The sequence below is a fragment of the Zingiber officinale genome, chromosome 5B (assembly GCF_018446385.1).
Source record: "Zingiber officinale cultivar Zhangliang chromosome 5B, Zo_v1.1, whole genome shotgun sequence".
Lineage (NCBI taxonomy): Eukaryota > Viridiplantae > Streptophyta > Magnoliopsida > Zingiberales > Zingiberaceae > Zingiber > Zingiber officinale.
The window spans coordinates 131,562,605-131,582,671 of NC_055995.1; the positions used below are offsets into that span (position 1 = coordinate 131,562,605).

Below are 20,067 nucleotides of genomic sequence, written 5' to 3' on the forward strand. Positions count from 1 at the left end.
TCGATGACTTATCCTAGTTGAGTGAAATAACATAAATAGTCATCGTGAGTCAACAGTTAAAGGCTCACTCGATTGAATCTACTTGGGATCCCAACTTTTCTCAAGATGGAGCTCTGTTGTCAACTATGATCCTAAATCTGTTGTTCCTTGGTGAAATGATCTTTGCCAACCACCACATCATGTCTATGATATTCTCTAAAAATTGAGAATCCAAAATTACATTCACTTGTTCACATATCTTTGAAGTTGTCATTGCTTCACTTAGTTGAGTGCATCTCGCTAGGCCTTCGGTCCCTCAAAAGCATCAAGGCTTCTAAGCTTGTGTCATACCTTTCTTTGCCTTCCATTTGAGTCTTCCTTGTTTTGGTGAGTTAGTCATAGAATCAATAATCACTCCATGCTCCTCGTCCTAGAGTCTAGATTGCTTGGGAATTGGTCACTTGGATGCACTAAGTCCTCCAAATTTGCTCCATCCCATCCTTTGCAGATCAACTTTTGTTCTGCTTGTTCTAGACCTTTGATGGCGCATCCATCTAACTTGACAGTGTTAAATAGTTAACGCAATTTGACCCTATATCAAGTTATGAGCTTTCAAAGCTCTATGTGCAATCTGCTAGGCTCCTAGTTGAACTTGACATTTGGGCATCATTGCACTAACAATCTTATCTTTTATGAACTTTCTAAGATCCATCCTGCCTAACTCCTACACACTCGATGAACATATCAACATAAATATAGTTTAAACTCTTTACCACTACCCTTAGAACATCACATCAAAAATACCCTCAAAACATTACATCAAAAATACCCTAGTCGAAGTCAACTAGTTGCGACATCATTGTACCAGCAATATTGAAATAATTTGGATGACTAATCAAAGTTCAAAATGTCAAACAATGTTGAAGTTTAGGCTCTTGAATGCAAAACTATTATTTCGATATCGTGTGGACATTTTAAAGTATGATATTGGTGGTGAATTGAAGGTGAAGGAGATGGAGAAGAAAAGGAAGTAGATAAAACAACTATATACTTGAGTTTAGAGTTATTGTTCTATTTGGAATGATACACTTTTGGCATTATATTTTATGAATACAAAGTAAAAAAAATAATATTGTCTCAATTTATCTTAACTTGTGTTGTAACATATCAAGGGCTCTTGAGCGTTGGCATGACACGGTACTCATTGACATGACGATATAGGAGAGATTGTTTGTGCCGAGTAGCATTGAGATTTGATAATTTATCATAATAATACGTTTCGAGTGTCAGTTGACATGGTTCGAGAATTCAAACAATGAGTCTAACTAGTTTGGGAAATCAAAATAAACTTTTTGTTTGGTAATAGTCAACCAAAACAAGCTTTCATTTTGGTTTTAGTATTGAAGGTTGCTTAACCGTGTTCCTGGTAGTCAACTAAACTTGACACTTTAGGCGACCAAACTTAATTTTAGACAACCAAACTTAATTTTAGACAATTAATATTTTAATTATGGCTTGTTAGAATGCATTTATGATTGACATTGTTGGCCAAATTTTTGGTTAGTTAATGTAAATTTGACTGCTGCCACCTCGTGAGATTTAATCATATTGGCTTGATCTTTCGGTAAAACCTTTGGAGATTGCTTTTCTGGTAAGAAACCATTATTTGCGTCCAAAAAGAACCTTGTGGAAAAGAACAAACATTGCTAAGGACAAAATCATATACTTAGATTTCATTCCATTTGAGAAACATATTAGAAGCCCAAACAACTCGTACATAGAAGCTCCCAAACTCCAAAGGAAGAACATCAATAGTCACAAGGTAGAAAGAATCCTACCTAAATCCTTGAGTTTGAGTCTTTATTGATGGAGTCGTTGCTTCTGGTCATTGACAACACCAACTATTGGAGATACCTTTGCTGCCACTAGGATCCTACAACTAAAAAAGTTGATGACAGGGGACCATGCTAAAAGCCCATGACCAGTACCATCACAATTTATCTTTCTTTTTCTTACCTACAATCTAAGTAGAAAATAATTGCAATGTAAAACTACTCACTAGAGATCTTGTTGCAATCTACCAGATCCACAAGACATAAAAGTTTGATGATAGGGAACCTTGTTGATGACCACAACTAGGCTGGGACTAAAACAACTATATTGATGTTGATGATAAGTAAAAAGATATTATTTAAAAAAGGTTGGATGTTTCTTTTTCAAAAGGAACTTGGGATTAATTTAGAAAGGTTTGCAGGAAAGATCAAGCATGGAGAAACAGGCAGATCAGTACACATATCAGGTAAATACAATTGTTTTGCAGGTTTTGGTCTGAAATTTAAATGGTATGCTAAAAGGATATACAGTTAGCTGCTATAAAGTAGATTAAAAATCTGCACTTCAGTTGACTCTGGGAAAAAGGTTAGGAGGACGAGAGGAATGTGCTGTATGCTTCATCATTGACAGAGTCCAATTTCTTGAGCTCTTGAATAGAAGTGCACGACATATTGTTATCTTCTTTTTGCCATAATGTATTGAGGCATAATTTTGTTTCACAAAGATAACTTGTGGTTGGAAGTCACTAACAGATCAAACTTGGTACGACAAAACTTATGTTTTCATCTTATTAATTTGCTTGAACTATCTGTGACTGTTAGTTTTTTATTTCTTTATAATATTGTTATAACTTATATATATATATATATATCTCTTGTTGTAATTATAGTCGCATGGTTCCTTCTTTTGTTGTTCTGCACGGTCTGAGATTTTGAAATTCTTCAGGTTAGTGAAGGTCTTGATTTTGCTGACCAGGCTGGTAGAGCTGTAATAGTTACTGGCTTGCCTTTCTCCACAAAGACTGATCCCCAGGTTTCGTCTTGGGTTCTTTAATTTTCAGTGATATTATTTTGGAATTTAACTTGAAGGATGCAGAATTGTTTATTTTCTTGTACATGTTTATTTTCTTGTTTTTTGGAAGTCACTTAGACTCATTTGATTGAGAATAATAGAGGTGTACTTGTCTAGTTTTGTTGGCAAGATGACTAAGTCATCCTTTGATGTGGCAAAAAAAGACGATTTGCTCGCCCAGCGCCCTTGTCAATCCGTCCCTAGGCAAATACGGAGGAGGTAAATCACGGGTGGCTACTAGCCATTAGTGTAGGCGGCCAAGGCATAGGGGAAGGCATGCTCGGACACGCCGAGTTTCGTCCCAAGATCTCATGTGGCAACACCCTATGCCTCAACCACCGCACCGCCTCGAGGGGACCTAAGTCATCCTTTAATGTACATATGGATGCATGTGATGCAATGATCACACGAGCACATAGAGGTTTTCATTAGTTCATAGATAATCAATCACGTTATGAGTATATGTAGAAATCCAAAGCATTTGAAAGGTTTAACTAGTTCATATTTAACGTAGAGAAAAAGTATGTAGAAGTATTAAGATGCTTCAATCGAGATAGTAGATACTTACCTGCTAAATTTCTAGATCACTTGAAAGAAAATAAGGTTCTCTCATAGTGGATTCCTGGAACACCATAATTGAATGGTGTGTGAATGGACTAATTGGACACTGTTGGACATGGTTGGTTCATTCTATGATGAGTTGCAATGATTTGCCCCTCCATATGAGGGTAATACATTCGAGATCATGACACAAGTTCTCAATGGAATGCCTTCATAGTCTTGAATATACCTCATATGATATAGACAAGTAAGAAACAAATTCATTCTTAAGTATGAGTTTGGTTTGTGCAACATATGACAAATGTATGGATGTGGTATGCCAAATGTATGGATGTGGTATGCCAAATGTATGGATGTGATATGCCAAAGGTAAAGAGGTTTAAACTGGAAGATTCCAAGAGAGGATTGTTTCCCATGTCATTTTATGATATTACTCTCTCTCTCTCTCTCTCTCTCGACATTTGTTCGAAAATAAGTTGAGATTGAAAGATCGAGTAGATCCCATATTTTTTGGCAATAAAATGGATCATGTATGTAATGATTTATATGTGCTTTGATGTTTCATATGCTTTGAACATTCAATTCATGAGCTGAAATGAAAATGCAATAGATTCAAAAGATAATAATAAGACTATTCCTGAATCGACCTTGCAAATTCAATCTATGAATTGGACAGATTTTTTATTCATATAAATGAATGAAAGATCTTGCTCATAATACAATCTTAATCAGGAATCAAATAGAAGAAATTGCAAAAGAAAAGAAAAAAAAAGTTCCAGCCTATGACGTTGAATAATTCTAAAAGTATCTTGAACCTATAAAAGGGTAACTCGGTGCACGATGCATGGTGTAGGAAGTTTCTGCCAATGCCAGGTGGAAGGATCTATTGCACACAACATTATCCTGTTTTGTAAAAGGTTGTTTTTGAGACTTGAACCCATGAGGCTCCCCTTCTATCTTGAACCGGTAGAAAATATGAATTTTATTTTATTTTCTTTAGTGAAATTATAGCATTTTGAATAATTAACATCACGATGAAAATCATGAAAATTGCCCCTTTGAGATAGTTACCTAAGACTAGTTATTGTTGAGTTTTATTATCACATAATATTTACCTATGTTGTTTTTGATAGCTCAACCAATAGATTGCTCATCATAAATATTAAACAATATATTAATTTTCTCTATTTAAGAATTCTTTTGAAAAAATTGCCTCTCTTTATTGCTGCCAATTTCTTGTTGAAATGTTAGTGATCTAATAATCCTTGTGATTGCTTTTTTTTTTTTTTGCTTTATGTTTCGTAGGTTCGTCTCAAGCGCGATTACCTGGATCGCCAGGCTTTTTCTGAGAAAAAAGGAGCTAAGGTAAATGTACTGTTAGAGCTGATTCAAGTACATTAAAATTCTCCTGCATTTTCCCACAATGTATCTTTTTGTTGGTTGTGGTAGTTGAATTAATTGGAAGGTAGGCCAAAGAATTCACTAGAGATTAGTGTCATATCAAGCCACGTTTGACCCAAGTATTAAGAATTGAGAAAAAGAAGTTCAGCAGAGATTCTTCTTATAATCCGTGATACCTTCATAAACCCATATCCATGTCTGGCACCTAACATTGGGTTAGAAACTAAAACTTTCCTTGATCACATGTAAAAACTTTTATAAACAACCTTGTAGATGGATCCAGACCTGACTCAGATACTCATGCCAGGGAACATAGCTTACAATAATATCAGTTTGATTTGTTTATGCTATCTTGCAGGTTCTCACTGGTGAGGAGTGGTATGTCCAGCAAGCTGCCAGGGCTGTGAATCAGGCTGTTGGCCGTGTCATTAGACATCGCCATGACTATGGGGCAATCATTTTCTGTGATCAAAGGTATGCTTTGGCTCATATTTTTTTTGAAGTATATTTGTAAAACTTAAACTAGTTGTGTAAGCCATAAACCATAGATGCCCCTCGGTGTAGGTGTCACATCAATAATATCTTCATGCTGCTGTTTGGTTCACATAATGAAATCAATATGACATGAAATAACAATTCCTAGTGCATGAAATTGACAAGAAACCCAGGGCCATGAATTAAGTTGTTGGCTGGGTCATCAGACATGGCCATGACTATAATGTGTGAAGATACTTTTAACCTTATATTTTTCTGAAAGTTTATTTTGGTTCCTGATTGAATTATGTAAGCTTAAGCTAGTTGTGTATGCCATGACTCAAAGGTGTGCCTTAGTAAAGGGTTGTCTCTTATTATAGTGTGTTTGGTTCACAGAATAGACTTTATAAGGAATTAAATAATTATTTCGAGTGTATCAAATTGACAAGGAATGCACTAGGGCTACTAGGGCTACTTGTTAATTTGGTTTATTGAATCAAATAGATTCTCTATTTGATTTTTATGTGGTTTATAAGAATGTGATAAGTAATTAGTTTCCGTAATTATAAAATATCCTTATTATATAATAAGTATCTTTTTGTGCTCAAACATCTCACACGGCCCACCCTGCCTAGTTCAAATAATGATCTTGCCTCAATTAACTTAGCCGATCAGGTTGACTGACATGACTTGTTCAATTGCCTTATATAGCCCAACTACACCATCAGATGCGAGTGACAATCTTGGCTTGCTAATCCATTAGGCTTGACTAGCTTTCCCCAGTTTGTTTAATTGCCCAACCCACTTTGCTCTTCCATGATATACATTTTGGAGGATTGAATAGAGTAAGAATATCTATCCTCCGGAGAGCAGAATATGAGTAATAACTCATCTTGGAATGGAGGAAAGGATAAGGGAATTTTAGTTCCATGTGTATAAGTTTTCTGAGTTCTTTTTCACAATCAGTTATATAAATTCTTATTCCATGAGAGCATATAAAAAAAAATGATTAACCAGGTCAAATATCGCCGAACCTAGGGCGACCGGCCGGCCCCACGGAAGTTTCCCACCGGCCGCTAGGATAAATCGGGAAGCACTCGTGGCAGACGCCCAGAAGCCCTGCAATTTGGCCCTAGGTGATGGAGTTCAAACAATTGAGAGTTACTTATAGAGACTAATATATTGTGGAGATTGTTGGTACAATCACACTCAAGTGGTGGAGTTAATGTTTGGGCAAAGGTTTATGTTAGACATATATTGATATGGTTTGTCAAGTGTGTAAGTGCAAGTTAATTGATAAAGATATTGCAAGCGCAATGGATACAATCCAAGTGAGTCAAGGTTCATTAGAAACTTGGCAATTGGGGAAGTTGAAGTAGGGGGAAGTTGAAGTAGGTTGAGGACTAGATACTTGACAAATGGAAGTCCAAGAGGTCAATAGTGATGGGATGTTTAGCGGTTGGAAATCTCGATAAGTAAAGGATGACTAGATGCTTGATAGGTTAGGAAGTGTTAGAGGTAAGACCTCTTGGCACGAAAGACTCGAAAGTGAGGCTTTTTGGCCGGCGAAGTAGTTTTGAAGGGGAGGCCTCTTAGTAGGTAACTTCTTATGAGTTGTAAGAGTCGATTGAACTATAATTTGGGTTTAGGTAGAACTTTACCTAGGCGAATAGACTCAACCTTAAAATTGGTCATAGTCAATAATTAGTTGATTGCAGATTGAGTTCAATCGATTAGTATGTGAGTTGACTTAAGATGATTAATATTTTTGTTCGATGTTGAATAGATTGGGAAGTCAATTGGGATAAAATGAAGTCAGTTGATTAAGCAATTGAGATTGAGGTCGTCACATGGCTTATGTGATACAATGATGGTTCAGTCTACTTGAAGTGAATTGAGTTGATTGATGTATCTATTCCTCTGCAAAAGGCATATGATGTTAGCTTCAATTAATTGAATAAAATGAGAATTGATCGTGTGGAACTATTTTTAGGTTGAAGTGAAGCTGAGTTGAAATCTATAAATATGGGGCCGAGTGGAACTCGTGAATACTAATGAAACTACTTGTTCTTAATGCCCAAAGCTCCCTTGTTTTTTCATAGCTTTATTTTTGTTGTCTTAGCTTAAATTTTCTACCTTCATGCTTCATACTTGTGAATTGTTTTTTCTCGTGCTTATTGCTATCTCTTTTATAAGAAGAAGTTTATTTGCCTCTGAAAGGATGTGAGGATCAAGGAGTGATTCGACAAGTCATAAGCTGTGGAGTAGGAATCTCAAAGTATTAGCGATTGTTATTGCTTCTTATTGTTGTTTTTATCATCATGCAACTAACATTAACACCGTATTGAAGATTGCAATTTCAATTTTGGTTATTCACCCCTTCTAGCCTTAGTTCAATCCAACATGTATAGCTATTCCTATGAACCAACTATCCATGTTTATTCTTGAGCACCCGATAAATTTTCTGACCTTATTGAGCATATCTTCTTTAAACTAATCTCATTTTTAAGGTGCATAAAAGCATCAAGAGTTGCATGAATTTTTGAGGGGCGACTAGAGATAGAACCACCAGCTTATAGATCTCTCTATGACTTTGTTGACAAGTATTTTAGAGACCCTTATGTTACTTTCAGAAATACATATGCAAAATTCAAGATACAGGATAGCAGATTATGTAATAAAGATGAGTTTGACCAAATAATAAATTTTAACTATTTATTACCTTCTCTCTTAATTGTTATTAAAATTTTCATCTTGGTGTGGCTTTGTTTGTTTCTTTATAAAAATCATGGAGGTGCAAGTCTATGGAGTTCAAAAATCATAATTTTCACTAACTGAAATATCAATTGAGACAGTAATTTCCTTCCAAGAGATGTCAATTAATTTTTCTTTTTCTTTTTTTTTTAAATTGTGTCGATCTCTGAGATAGAACATTTAGATGGGTAAATGGCCTCTAGGGATAGACATGCAAAACTGAAAGCCAACAAACAGGGTGAAAATGGAATTTTTGGCATTCTTTTTTATTTGATTTGATTATTAATTATTGTAAACTAAAAAGAACAAAATAGCTAATATATTTACTGTTATGTTGAGGTGAACAATTATATATCCCTATGTATAAATAATTTTTAGAATAAATTGTGCATATTTGTGTGGTTTAAAATACAATTTCATTTTAATCGATATAGCCAAACATATCATTCTGCCCCTGAATGAAAATTGAAACAATACTTGAAATACTCATTCCTTGTTATTGATTGCCAACTACTTGTCACTTATCGCCAATGATTTGTGGCCATTCGTCACTGACTTAACCTAACTCTTACACACTTGGAAATGAGGGGAACTTTTCTTTGTTCCGGCCTTTTAGTTCTAGTGGGAGGTGGAATACATTCAGGTAAGTTGTTGATGCCTGTTTCTACTCTTGATTTTCTTCCCATCCTTCTTATTGGTGCCATAAACATCACATGTTGGCAAGTTAACAAGATATCAATATTATTTCTAAAATTCTTGTTTCTAATTAAACATTGAACCATGTGTATTAGATTATGTAAAAATATTTAGTCCAGGTGTATATATATTAAATTTGAAAATGTGGAGTAGAAATATAGAAGTATATTGTAATTGTTTGTTTGATTTGAATTGTATCAAGCAATAAAACCTGAGAGCTCATTTTGGTTTGAGGGTTGAAGAATTTTATTTAGTTTTCTTTTGGTTTGGATTAGAACCAAAAAAAATTTGTTTGGTTTGAAAATGCTTTATAATCTAACCCAAATGATGCCCATCCCTATCAGTGTTGGTAGTAGTGTAATCCATTTTAGCGATGACGGGTATACATTTTGATTTTACTATTAAATATGATTCAAACTATGATTGAAACATATCATTCTAATAAATTACTAAAATTTGATACTCTTCGACATGGATTAAAATCTTGTGCCGAGCCGATCGAAATGAACGAAACATTTTGATCCACCCACTGACTGGCACCATGCCCTATGGTAGCTGTGGAGGGGTCGTATTCCCCCCGCGATTGTTGCTGAGGTGTTGTGTGACCCCCGTGGTCGCCAACTCGCTGTGGAAGGCTCGTGTGACCCCTGCGGCCGTGCCGGAGGGGTCACGCGACCCTAGCGGTTGCACGATCCCGTAGCCTCGCCAGAGGGGTTGTGCGACTCCCGCGGCCTCGCCGGAGGAGTCATGCGACCCCCGTGGCCTCGCTAGAGGGGTCGTGCGACTTTGCGGCTATGCCAGAGGGTCACGTGACCCGCATGTTCTTTGCGGCCGTGTCGAAGGGGCCGCACGAGGAGGGTGAATTTTTTTAATTAAAACTGAGAAACTTACGTTGATTATCTCAATCAACTCATAGCTAAAAGAGAGATAATCTAAAGAGGCTTAACTAAACCCTAATAAAATTATCTAATTAATTATATATTTTATTTATTTTAATTCTAAAATATATAATAAATTATTTATTTATCACTATATATATATTTTTAAAATTATTATATATATATTTTTTATTTTTTAAATATTGTATTTTTAGTTAATATATTTTATATTTAAAAAAAATACCAAAATCATATCGGTATGATATTATACTGAAACTGTATCGTTCCAGTTATAGATCAAAACTCCAATACAGCTCGAGATTTTAAACTAGGTAATCGATCTTATATTGTTGCGTCAATGAAGTTGTTGAGTATTGTGTCATTATGGCATCCCTTGGCATGCTACCACACACATTAAAATGAAGTAAAATAGTATTTGTTACTTTTTATAGTTTGTATTCGTATAAAACAACGTCGAACCTGTACCCATTCCAAATAAAACACAAGTCCAAACTTCACTATATAGTTGCATATAGTTATATTCTGTTCTTTATGTTCTTTTTCCTGAACCTTCCAATTTGCCATTAGCATTATGTGTTGGAACACCAACATACTACCAGAACAATATGGTTCTAGTGAAAGACGCTCTCAAGATTTTGAACTCTAATTCAAACACAAAATTATGAAATTTTGAGGCATTGTTGATTTATAAGTTCATACTGTCTCGTGAAAGTTAGGTTTCTTTCTTGAGATAATTTAGCAAATTGTTGTTGACAGATCACTTCACTTCTCTTTGCTTGCATACATTGCCATACTTATTATGTTTTGGAGCCATTATTTATATATGCCAAGGGTTTTGCATCATTTCTATTTTAGTTATAGGTATATTGAGTCTTATATATGTTTGAGTTTTAATATCATGTATTAATTACATTTTTTATTATATTATATTTTTTTAAGTTGATGTTAGAGCACAATTTCACCTACTTTTTTTTTTTTTAAAATTCTCTTTCAATCTTTCATGGGGAGGCTGAGTGTTGATTTGAAGGCAAGACCTCTCCTCATCTAAGAACCAATGTTTTTCTCTCCACTCTCAAAATCCTATTCCTTCTCACACCCATCCATCTTGCACTTTTTCTTTACATGTGAGAACATGATCTTTTTTTTACTCTTATTTCTTCCTCATTTGTCTAAACCATCTAGCATAGTGAGAATCATAATGATTGCAGGCCATCCCTTGATAGTGAGATTTTTTACCTTTGCTCCAGCTTTCGTCTTAACGAAGTTTGTGTATGTCTAGATAGTTGTTCCATTGCTACTCTCCACCATGCCCATCCTTGTGGTTATGCTCATAAAGCTTTCATCCTCACCATCCTTTACCTTGATGTCTTTATGACCTGCCCAATTTAAGCATCACGTTGTGTGCACCTATCGAATGCTTTGTCATCTTTTCACATCCTCTTTGTCAATACAAAAATTATTGTCACTCTAATCCAATATACAAGCAACAACTCTCAACCAAAGACAATCTGCAATGAAGGCTGATGCAATGAAGGCCGATAAGAATCCAACTAGGGAGGCTAGTTGAATGAAATCCAAAACCAAGAATGGATGAGGATAAGGAATAAATGATGGTGGAACAAACCAATGAAAGATGGAGATGATAGTTGATGTGTGAGAGAAGGTGAATTATGAGATTGCTAGTTTAGGGTTTTGATTAAGGCCTCACAAGGTAAATAAAGTAAAAAAATAGAATAGAAGAAGAGGAAAAAGAACAGAGCCTATAATTGGTGAGAATAAAAGAAAAGAGTTTTAAAAGATGAAGGTGGCGGGGAGAGAAAGAAAAGAATGTCGAAATTGAAAATTGTATTAACTCAAAAACTTGTCAAATACATGATGTCCTAACCCCTTTTGTAGATTGATAAAAAGCTTATTTTTTAAAAAACTCTATAAACCCTTCACTTTTCTAAAGAGACTTATCTAAAAAAACTTAACAAACTTCTTTTATGAAAACTAGCTGTGCTATCATATCTCTTAATTTATGGAATATTTTAAGCTTATATATGGTTACAAAAATATGTTTGTCCTCACATAGAAATGGTAGTTAAGTGACTAATTAAGCCAATTTGAGACTTTAATTGGGTTGAGTAGGCTGCATGACTTACTCTTATCCAAATTTGCATCAATTACTATCTTGGCCCTAACATTTTCAATTAACTTATTAAATACTTCCTTCATCTTTTTAACTCTAGTCCTTGTAATTAGGCCTCCATTGATGTGTAATAGGTTATCAAGTTTTAGAATGAGATGCTTGTTCCTTTCTATGGCCTTAGCATGATTCCCATCCTTAGCTTGCTTAGTCGCAACTCGGTCTCCATCTTAGTGTCCATCAGGAGTCAAGAAGTTTTTGTATGTCTTTAATTTGAAAGGTGAAATAGTTTTAGCATAAGTCTAATTTAGATTGGCGTGGCTCCTAAATTTTTTCTTTTTATTTGCTTGTTTGTTAGTGAAATCTATGAGAAAGGTGTTATCTTCAATGTATTTTTCATCTTCCAGTTAATAAAGTCCTTTTTGGTTCTCCATATTAGTTTTTTTTTTTTTTTTGCTATGTGAGATAGGTATCCTTTTGTTTCATCAATTTCATCTAAATTCTAGTCATTGAAAGATTGTTACTAACTTCATTCATTAGACATCTCTTGAAGATGTCATCAACTTTAGTCGGGTTCTTGAATCGATCCAAAGCCTCATGTTAGAATGCCAAAAAACAGAATAGAGAAACACACAGAATTCTAAGAGTGAAATTATCCTCCCACGCCATGTCAATTATGCTCTTGCCCTTCCATTGGACTAGCCACTGACGAATCACTTCTCCATTCTTGAACAATGTTGCCACAAACGACAAAAGTGGATGCCCCCTTCAATGGTGTTGCTTCAATCTTGTTCTTAACTGTTTGCTTATCTCATGTAAATGTGAACCATATTGTTGTATTTCAGACATCAGTCACTGCATAATACTCTCATTTCTTCCATATTTCCTTCTTGCATTGCCATTCTCTCTTCCAAAACATTAACCCTATCTGACATCTTTGACATTCTTTCTAAGCATACAATCCCTCGTACATCCACTAGGTCGAACCAATGTTCTGAATAGAGAAACATAAAATTTTATTAGGATTAACACAAAGAACACTCCAATCATTAAGAAAGTCTCGCCACCAACCAAAGTCAATACTCTCTTATGGTAATAATTCTTAGATCCTCTCTCCCTCTAACTTCACACAAACTTGTAATCACACATACTCTAAAACATGCTAACATAATTGTCACAAAGGTATAACTGATTCTAAAACATAAACTGCTAGCTGTGCTCAAGCCCCTTTTTGTTTTGCCCCTCTTGGAATATACAAGCCATGTTTCAGGCTTGTTTTCCCCATGATCTAGCACTTGGCCCATATCTGTAACTTGGTTCCTATCTCCTCACGACGTTGATCTTTTAAAATGATATTTTGTTTTTTATTTTATGTGACAAGTTGGACATAAATTATATCTGTGCTCCAGCTTGAGAGAAATTATAGAGTTAATATTTTATTGGAGTCATTGGTTTTATGTGTTGTTGGTTTGGTCCCAAATTGGTGATGTTTTAGTTATAGTAGACTGTGTTATTTCCTCTATATATAATAGTTTAGTAGTAATAGTACAATATTTTATTCCTCTCAACGCATTTAATTTAATAGATCTTGAATCACATACTCTGTGGTTGTTATATATCTTTCTCTTTATTTGCACTGGCACATGCATTTTCTCTTATGCTTGACACAATTCTAATAGACTATAACAGTAGGATGTCATATTTGCAAATAATTTATGTTGGATTTGAGCAAACTTATATACAGTGATGCAATCTAATGATCTTTTGATCCTTTGGTACAAAGAACAGATGGCTTCTCTAAGTTAGTTGTTTTATTTATTTATTTTTTACAAATTTCATTAAAGCAGGCTTCCGATGAATATACTTATAAGCAACAACCAACAAATATATGTTAATTTTTCATAATATTCTTCTTGTTTAGGTTTGCTGTAAAAAATTGGGAACAACAAATGTCATACTGGCTCCGGCCTCATGTGAAGGTTGTTGCAGATTCTTGTTTTACATCTTTACATGAGCATTACTCATTAATCTCATGTTTCTTGCAGTGCTATTCCAATTTTGGAGATGCAGTTTTCACACTGACTAAATTCTTTCGAGACACAGGCATTCATGCTTTGAAACCAAAATTAGTCGAAAGCTTTACTAGAGGTCTCAAATGAATCTTTATTTATCTGTTGAATAAATTTTTTTCTTAATTGATTCGTTTTTGAGATATTTCTTAGTTTGCTGAGTGCATTTGTTCTTATTTCGGTGCTAGATTATTTCTTGGGATAGCCTTTTCTCTGTCATACTTTTTAAAGGAAATTGTTGTTTAATGCAATTTTGGGTACAAATTGACAAAACCAAAATTTACTTAGTTTTTGTGCGTTCTCCTTTTTGTATTTGCCCTGATTGTTTATGATGTTTTTGGATGCTAGGTATATTGTTCAATTGGAAACTTCTATTTACCTTAAATAGTTGCTGAAAAGAACTAACCATTCTTGGCAGATAGAGCTTTGAGACTTGAGGAGAATTTTTCATTGAAGCCTCTCACTCCCTTGGTAAATTTTTTCCTTTTTTTTTAATACCATTTAAATGTTGACACTTCTCATTTCTTTATTTTACTTATGTGCATATTCTTTCTTTTGATAGGTGCATAGTAGTGAGCATTGCTCAAACAAGCCAATGTCATCATATGTATTACCAATTTTTGAACAAGTTGTGCCTGCCAACCGAGCAACACATCCTAAAAAATTGGATTCTATCTCAAGCATGCACATAATGTCCCAAACTAAAAAAATAACAGGAATTACTCAATGTCAGAATAATGCAGCGATTGATTTGGAAAAGGATACACTATTGAGCGAACAAGTATGCAAAGACTCACAGGGAGCTCCTACTGCAAAAAGGCCTAAATTTGAAGTGGATCCTGAATGGCAAAAGGATACTTCCTCAAAAGGGTTGGTTAGAGATATTAATTGATACTTCAGTTTGTCTTTTCCTGGAAGCTTATTGCCTTCACCTGCTACAATGATTTCAAATTTAGGTTTGTGGATTTTGAGATTTCTAGATTGAGGGAAGTGCATGCCCAACCTGAGGATCAGCCAAAATCTACAAGTATGGAGAAGCAAAACAAATCAACAATGACTGATGGAACAAGTGTTCGTGATTATTTGTCACAGGTTGACTTTATATTTTTCATTTACTATTAACCTTTGGATTCAGAGAGCACGTTAGAGAAGTAGACTAGGCTATCTTTCTAAGAAACACCACTACATCACACAAACTAGCTAGCTGCGAAATGATCAATTTTTATTCTTTTTCATTTGTTTTATAATGACATATTCAGATCCAGGGAGCATTGATATGATATGATATCTGGTTATGAGAAGCAGTGTGAATTAGTGCCTGGTTATTCTGTGTGGATAAGTACATTGGGTTCATTTGTGATGCGGGACGACAGAGCAAATTGGCAGAGCCCATAATTTATGACTCGGGATGAACCATGGGACGGTCTACCAACCAAATTGAAGCTCGTTCTGGCTCTGAACATTTTTACTCCTTTTGTTATTATTATTTTTTTTATTTTTCGGGTCTAGGGTTTAGTGGCATTTTCGTCTTTCACAGGGTTAGGGTTTGAGTCTATGTAAATATCTGTTTAGTTGTTTTGGGATAGTTTTTGATTAATAAGAATTTGCGGTCACGCCGTTTCTTCTCAAACGTTGAGTTTGGTTGCTTATCTCTACAGAAGTAATAGTGTTTAGAAGATCGCTTTCCGTATTCATGTGCGAATTAACAGATGCAATAGTTATCTGTTGCAATTGTTTGTATCAGAGCGAGGTTGATCTTGAGAATCATATCGCCAAGAAGACAACAACGCGTTGACAATGCTTTTGATCGTGATATGGAGCAGTATTTTCGAGAGATGGTTGACAGTCGGTTTGACCGGGTTATGGAGAGGATGGCGGCGATGTTGAGAACCTTGAATAGAGGTAATCCGGTTCAATGCAATAGCTATCACCGGGCAACCTCGGATGTGAAGGACGTTTTTGGCGAGGAGGCTCCTTGTAGTTGTAGGCATCGCAGAGTATCTGAGATTCAAGCTCCAATCACAAGATAAGACTATTCTGATGTCCGCCTTCAAAAGCGAGGTGGTAGGACTTCGAGGAGGATCCTACTTTGCGAAATCCTCAGAATCCAACCTTGATGAATTACTCCTTCGTTAACAATAGGGAGTTGGCATCTCCGACGATTATGTCTTCGTTGGTGTCTTGGGATCGTCGAATTCGTCTTCTTGTGGTTGTTCTGCTACTTCTTCATCGCCGACATCCTTGAACGCCATATTTGATGACCTCGCGGATTCCACTACAAAGGCCTTGTTGTGTCTGAAGGATATTTGCATATCTCGATAATGACATGATATTGCCTACTTTAGGTCTAGACCCTCATGGCTTTGCTCTTGGGCTCTACCCAAAAGATCTCATGTCAATGGAGGTATCTTACATCCTTTTAAACCCATGATCTTTTTCAAATCTTTACAATGTGGGACTTTAATTGAATCCCAACAGTCCTTCTTTCAAATGAAGGACCATCATTACTCTCATGGAGTGAGCCTCCTGTGAGTATCCAGTCACTCTTGACCTGTTCCAGGTCTCCTGCGAGCATCCGGTCACCCTGATCTGCTCCGAGCCTCCCCGCAAGCATCTGGATTTGGTCACTCTTGACCTGCTCCGGCTTCCTGTGAGCATTCGGTCATCCTGACCTGCTCCGAGCCTCGCCGCAAACATCTGGATCCGGCCACTCTTGACCTGCTCCGGGCTCCCCGCGAGCATCTGGTCATCCTGACTTGCTCTGGGCCTTCCCGTGAACATTTGGTCACCCTGACCTGTTCCGGGCCTTACCCGTAAGCATCCGGTCACCCTTGACTTGCTCTGGACCTTCCCGTAAACATCTAGTCACCCTGACTTGCTCCGGGCCTCTCGGAACTTTGTTCAAGGCCACTCCACTTGGCATCTGGTTTGGACCATGACTTTGATATTATTTGTTGTGACCAAAGAATATTCACATATCTCCACAATGACATGATATTGTCCACTTTGGGCTTAGATTCTCATGGCTTTGCTCTTGGGCTCTACCCAAAAGATCTCATGTCAATGGAGATATTTTACATCCTTTTAAACCCATGATTTTTTTTTCAAATTTTTCTAATGTGGGACTTTGATTGAATCCCAACAGGCTTCGTCAGTTATGCCTGTCTATGATAAGTCGGTATATGATGACGATATATTTGACGGGGCTCTAGGCTTGGAGAACTCGTCATCGATAAAGTATGAGGATGTGTGTTTTTGCTATTTTGTCAAGATCCGGTGATGTTTTGACACCTTTGTTTGTGGGTCTTCTTCAGAACGTTCATAAACAAATGCCAGAATCCAAGGGCAAAAGCTCGTATCTCTATGCGGGGATGGCGGAGGAAGAAGTAAGTGTTTTTGATGCTTTGTCTCATGATAATTGCAATGTTCTGTTAAAAGAGACAGACGATCATTGAAGTTGGTGGAAAGGTTGATCATCTTCCTTCTAATGTTGAACCTATGGAGCGGACTATGGACCACAATGCTAAATCTCAAAAATCTCCTGCTAAATTTGACAGGTCATATCTTGAAGCACCTTCTCGTTACATCACTACAAATGGTGTTTCTTCCCTGTACGAGAGTGTCAATGCAGCCTTTTCAAGTTCCAATCTCAATTCATATTCAGAAAATCCAGCATTGCCATCAAGTTTTGATAAATCACATTGGCTTGGGGTCTTTGTCTCCGATGTTGGAAAGTGTTGCTACTGTATCACCAAATGCATCACCTAATATGAACGTAGGGGCTTTACGTGGTGGAGCTTTCTCACCGCCAAATTTAGTTGGGCTTGCAGATTTACAATCTCTTAGTAGAAATGGAAATTCATTTTCTTCTGTAATAGCTCTTCAGACATCACTTGATGACCCACGTTATATTGAGTACTTGATGGCAGCTGATTATACTGCTCAACTTGCAGCCAATTGTTCCAATCCATCCCTAGAGAAAGATTATCTAAGTTCTTACACTGATCTACTTGGGATCCAGGAAACTTACTTGGAGTTGTTACTTCAACAACAGAACACATCTGACCAAATTTTCTTCTCTAATTCAAAATTATTATGCGAATTCAAGATTTGCCCTGGCTACTTCATATCCAGGAAGTCCTTTAGCAAATTCTATCGCTTCTCTTGTTGGACTTGGCAGCCCTCTTAGTCTCAGAGAGCGCAATATGCATTATTCTTCTAACTGGCAAAACATAAGTAGAGGTGTTATGGTATCTTGGCATTTTGAGGCTAATAGTAACATAGTTGAAATCTCCAGATATCTTAACAAAGACAAGATATTGTTTTCCTAGTTCACACATAACACTAGGTACAGTTGTTATTTTCCCCAAAGCGTTACCCAATGAATTGCCTCCTTTACGTGATATCCAACATCATATTGATTTGGAGCCGGAGCGACACTGCTGAATAGATTGCATTATAGAATAAGCCCGCGTGAGCATGAAGAATTGTTGGTACAATTGATTCATTTCCATGGTGATTCTTCTGACGTTGATGCAGCCAACAATTCGAGGGCGAATTTTCTCTTCCTTGGGGAGAATTATGCAAGACAACCAAGCAAACTGGTAGAGCCCATGATTTATGACTTGGGATGAACCACAGGATAGTCTACCAGCCAAATCAAAGCTTGTTCTGGCAAGGAACATTTTTATCCTTTTTGTTATTATTTTTATTATTTTTCGGGTCTAGGGTTTAGGAGCATTTTCTCTTTCATAGGGTTAGGGTTTGAGTCTATTTAAACATATGTTTAGTTGTTTTGGGATAGTTTTTAATTAAAAGAATTTGCGGCTACGCCATTTCTTCCCAAACGTCGAGTTTTGTTTCCTATCTCCCGGCATTTTGCGGAATCAATAGACAGAACCAATACTTATCCGCTGCAAGGAAGTTGTAGTTGTACAGGGAGTCGTAACCAGGAACACTGATATCTTGTTGTAAGATGGTGCAGTAAAAGGAAAATGGAACAGGATAGTATTGCCACTGTCTAATTATGTTCTCTTGACAAAGTAAGTTTTGCTTAATATGGGTGATTCTCTCATTAATGGGCCCTTAACTGGAGATCAGTTCATTATCTCCGTTGTTCATGTACCCTAATCTTTCAAACTTAAAATTCCATGGTGTTCAATTAGTCATGTGACATGGGGAGTTCAGAAGCCTACATCAGCTGCTCTACCATCTGCTTCTAGACCAATTCATTTCTCATCTGATATATATATTACTTAATTGTCACTTTACATTTGCACCTTTAAGTTTGGTATATTTATGCAAAAGATGCAATCTATTTACAATTAAGGTTCTGAACAATCCCCTTAAGGTGGTTCTAGGGTGTTGTAGAATGCCAACTTGTTACAAATATACCAATGGTTCAAAGATGTCGTTTAATGCTAACTTGTTACAAATATACTCAATCTTATGACTTGTTAACTATTTAGTAAATATGCTAACAAGAGGTGATGTTCTCCTTGTGCTGCACTTTTTCTTGAATGAAGTAATAATGAATTTTGATAGGTTTTATCCACTCTCAAAAGATATGATTAGATGCATTATGCAGTTTGATTATCACTAATACAAACACAACTTAAATCATTTATTATTTTAGCCTGATAAGTTTGTAGTAAGAGTCATGCCTCTGTATTCTACCTTTCCACTCAACTTGACCACAATAATTTGCATCTTGCCCTTCCAATATCATTATTCTAATGTGCAGTGCTTGGTTGATCTGCATTTGTACTTCACAATCTTCAAATATCCATAATCACAATATAGGAGACTCAGATATTGGAGGTTCCTTGAATTTGCTTGCTAATTGATATGACATGGAATCTTGGAATTTGCTAATCATGCTTATAATGAATGAGATGTTGAACTTTATGGATGTAAGAGAGATCGACTTTCCAACTAGCCTCATGTACCTCCTTATATGATAACCCCACTAGTTCAAGCCCACAGGAGTATCTTTGTCTTTGCTACTAATATACCAACGTCATTGAGCATGTTAAGCATATATTTTCATTAAGAGATGAAACTCTCTCAATCATACAACCTCTATTTTAAGGATGTACTTCAACTTGCCAAGATTTGTAAGTGTTGGTTGAAGGTATGATTTCAGTCTTACAATTCCAGAAAATCGTTAGGTGTTATGATGATATCATTGACAAGAAACTAT

General features: G+C 36.1%; 1 protein-coding gene across 3 annotated transcripts in view; it reads left to right on the top strand.

Annotated features, from left to right (window-relative positions):
- Positions 1-20,067, top strand: part of LOC121986052 (regulator of telomere elongation helicase 1 homolog) — a 65,990-nt gene that overhangs the window by 28,098 nt on the left and 17,825 nt on the right. For 2 of the 3 annotated variants that reach the window (XM_042539826.1, XM_042539827.1), the window contains exons 15-22: positions 2,758-2,844; positions 4,750-4,809; positions 5,204-5,319; positions 13,718-13,775; positions 13,842-13,944; positions 14,284-14,336; positions 14,428-14,735; positions 14,822-14,957. In XM_042539826.1, the coding sequence (XP_042395760.1) occupies positions 2,758-2,844; positions 4,750-4,809; positions 5,204-5,319; positions 13,718-13,775; positions 13,842-13,944; positions 14,284-14,336; positions 14,428-14,735; positions 14,822-14,957 (921 nt within the window). Of the gene's footprint in view, positions 1-2,757; positions 2,845-4,749; positions 4,810-5,203; positions 5,320-13,717; positions 13,776-13,841; positions 13,945-14,283; positions 14,337-14,427; positions 14,736-14,821; positions 14,958-20,067 lie in introns of those variants that run through there. The other variant, XM_042539828.1, reaches the window with a different exon arrangement.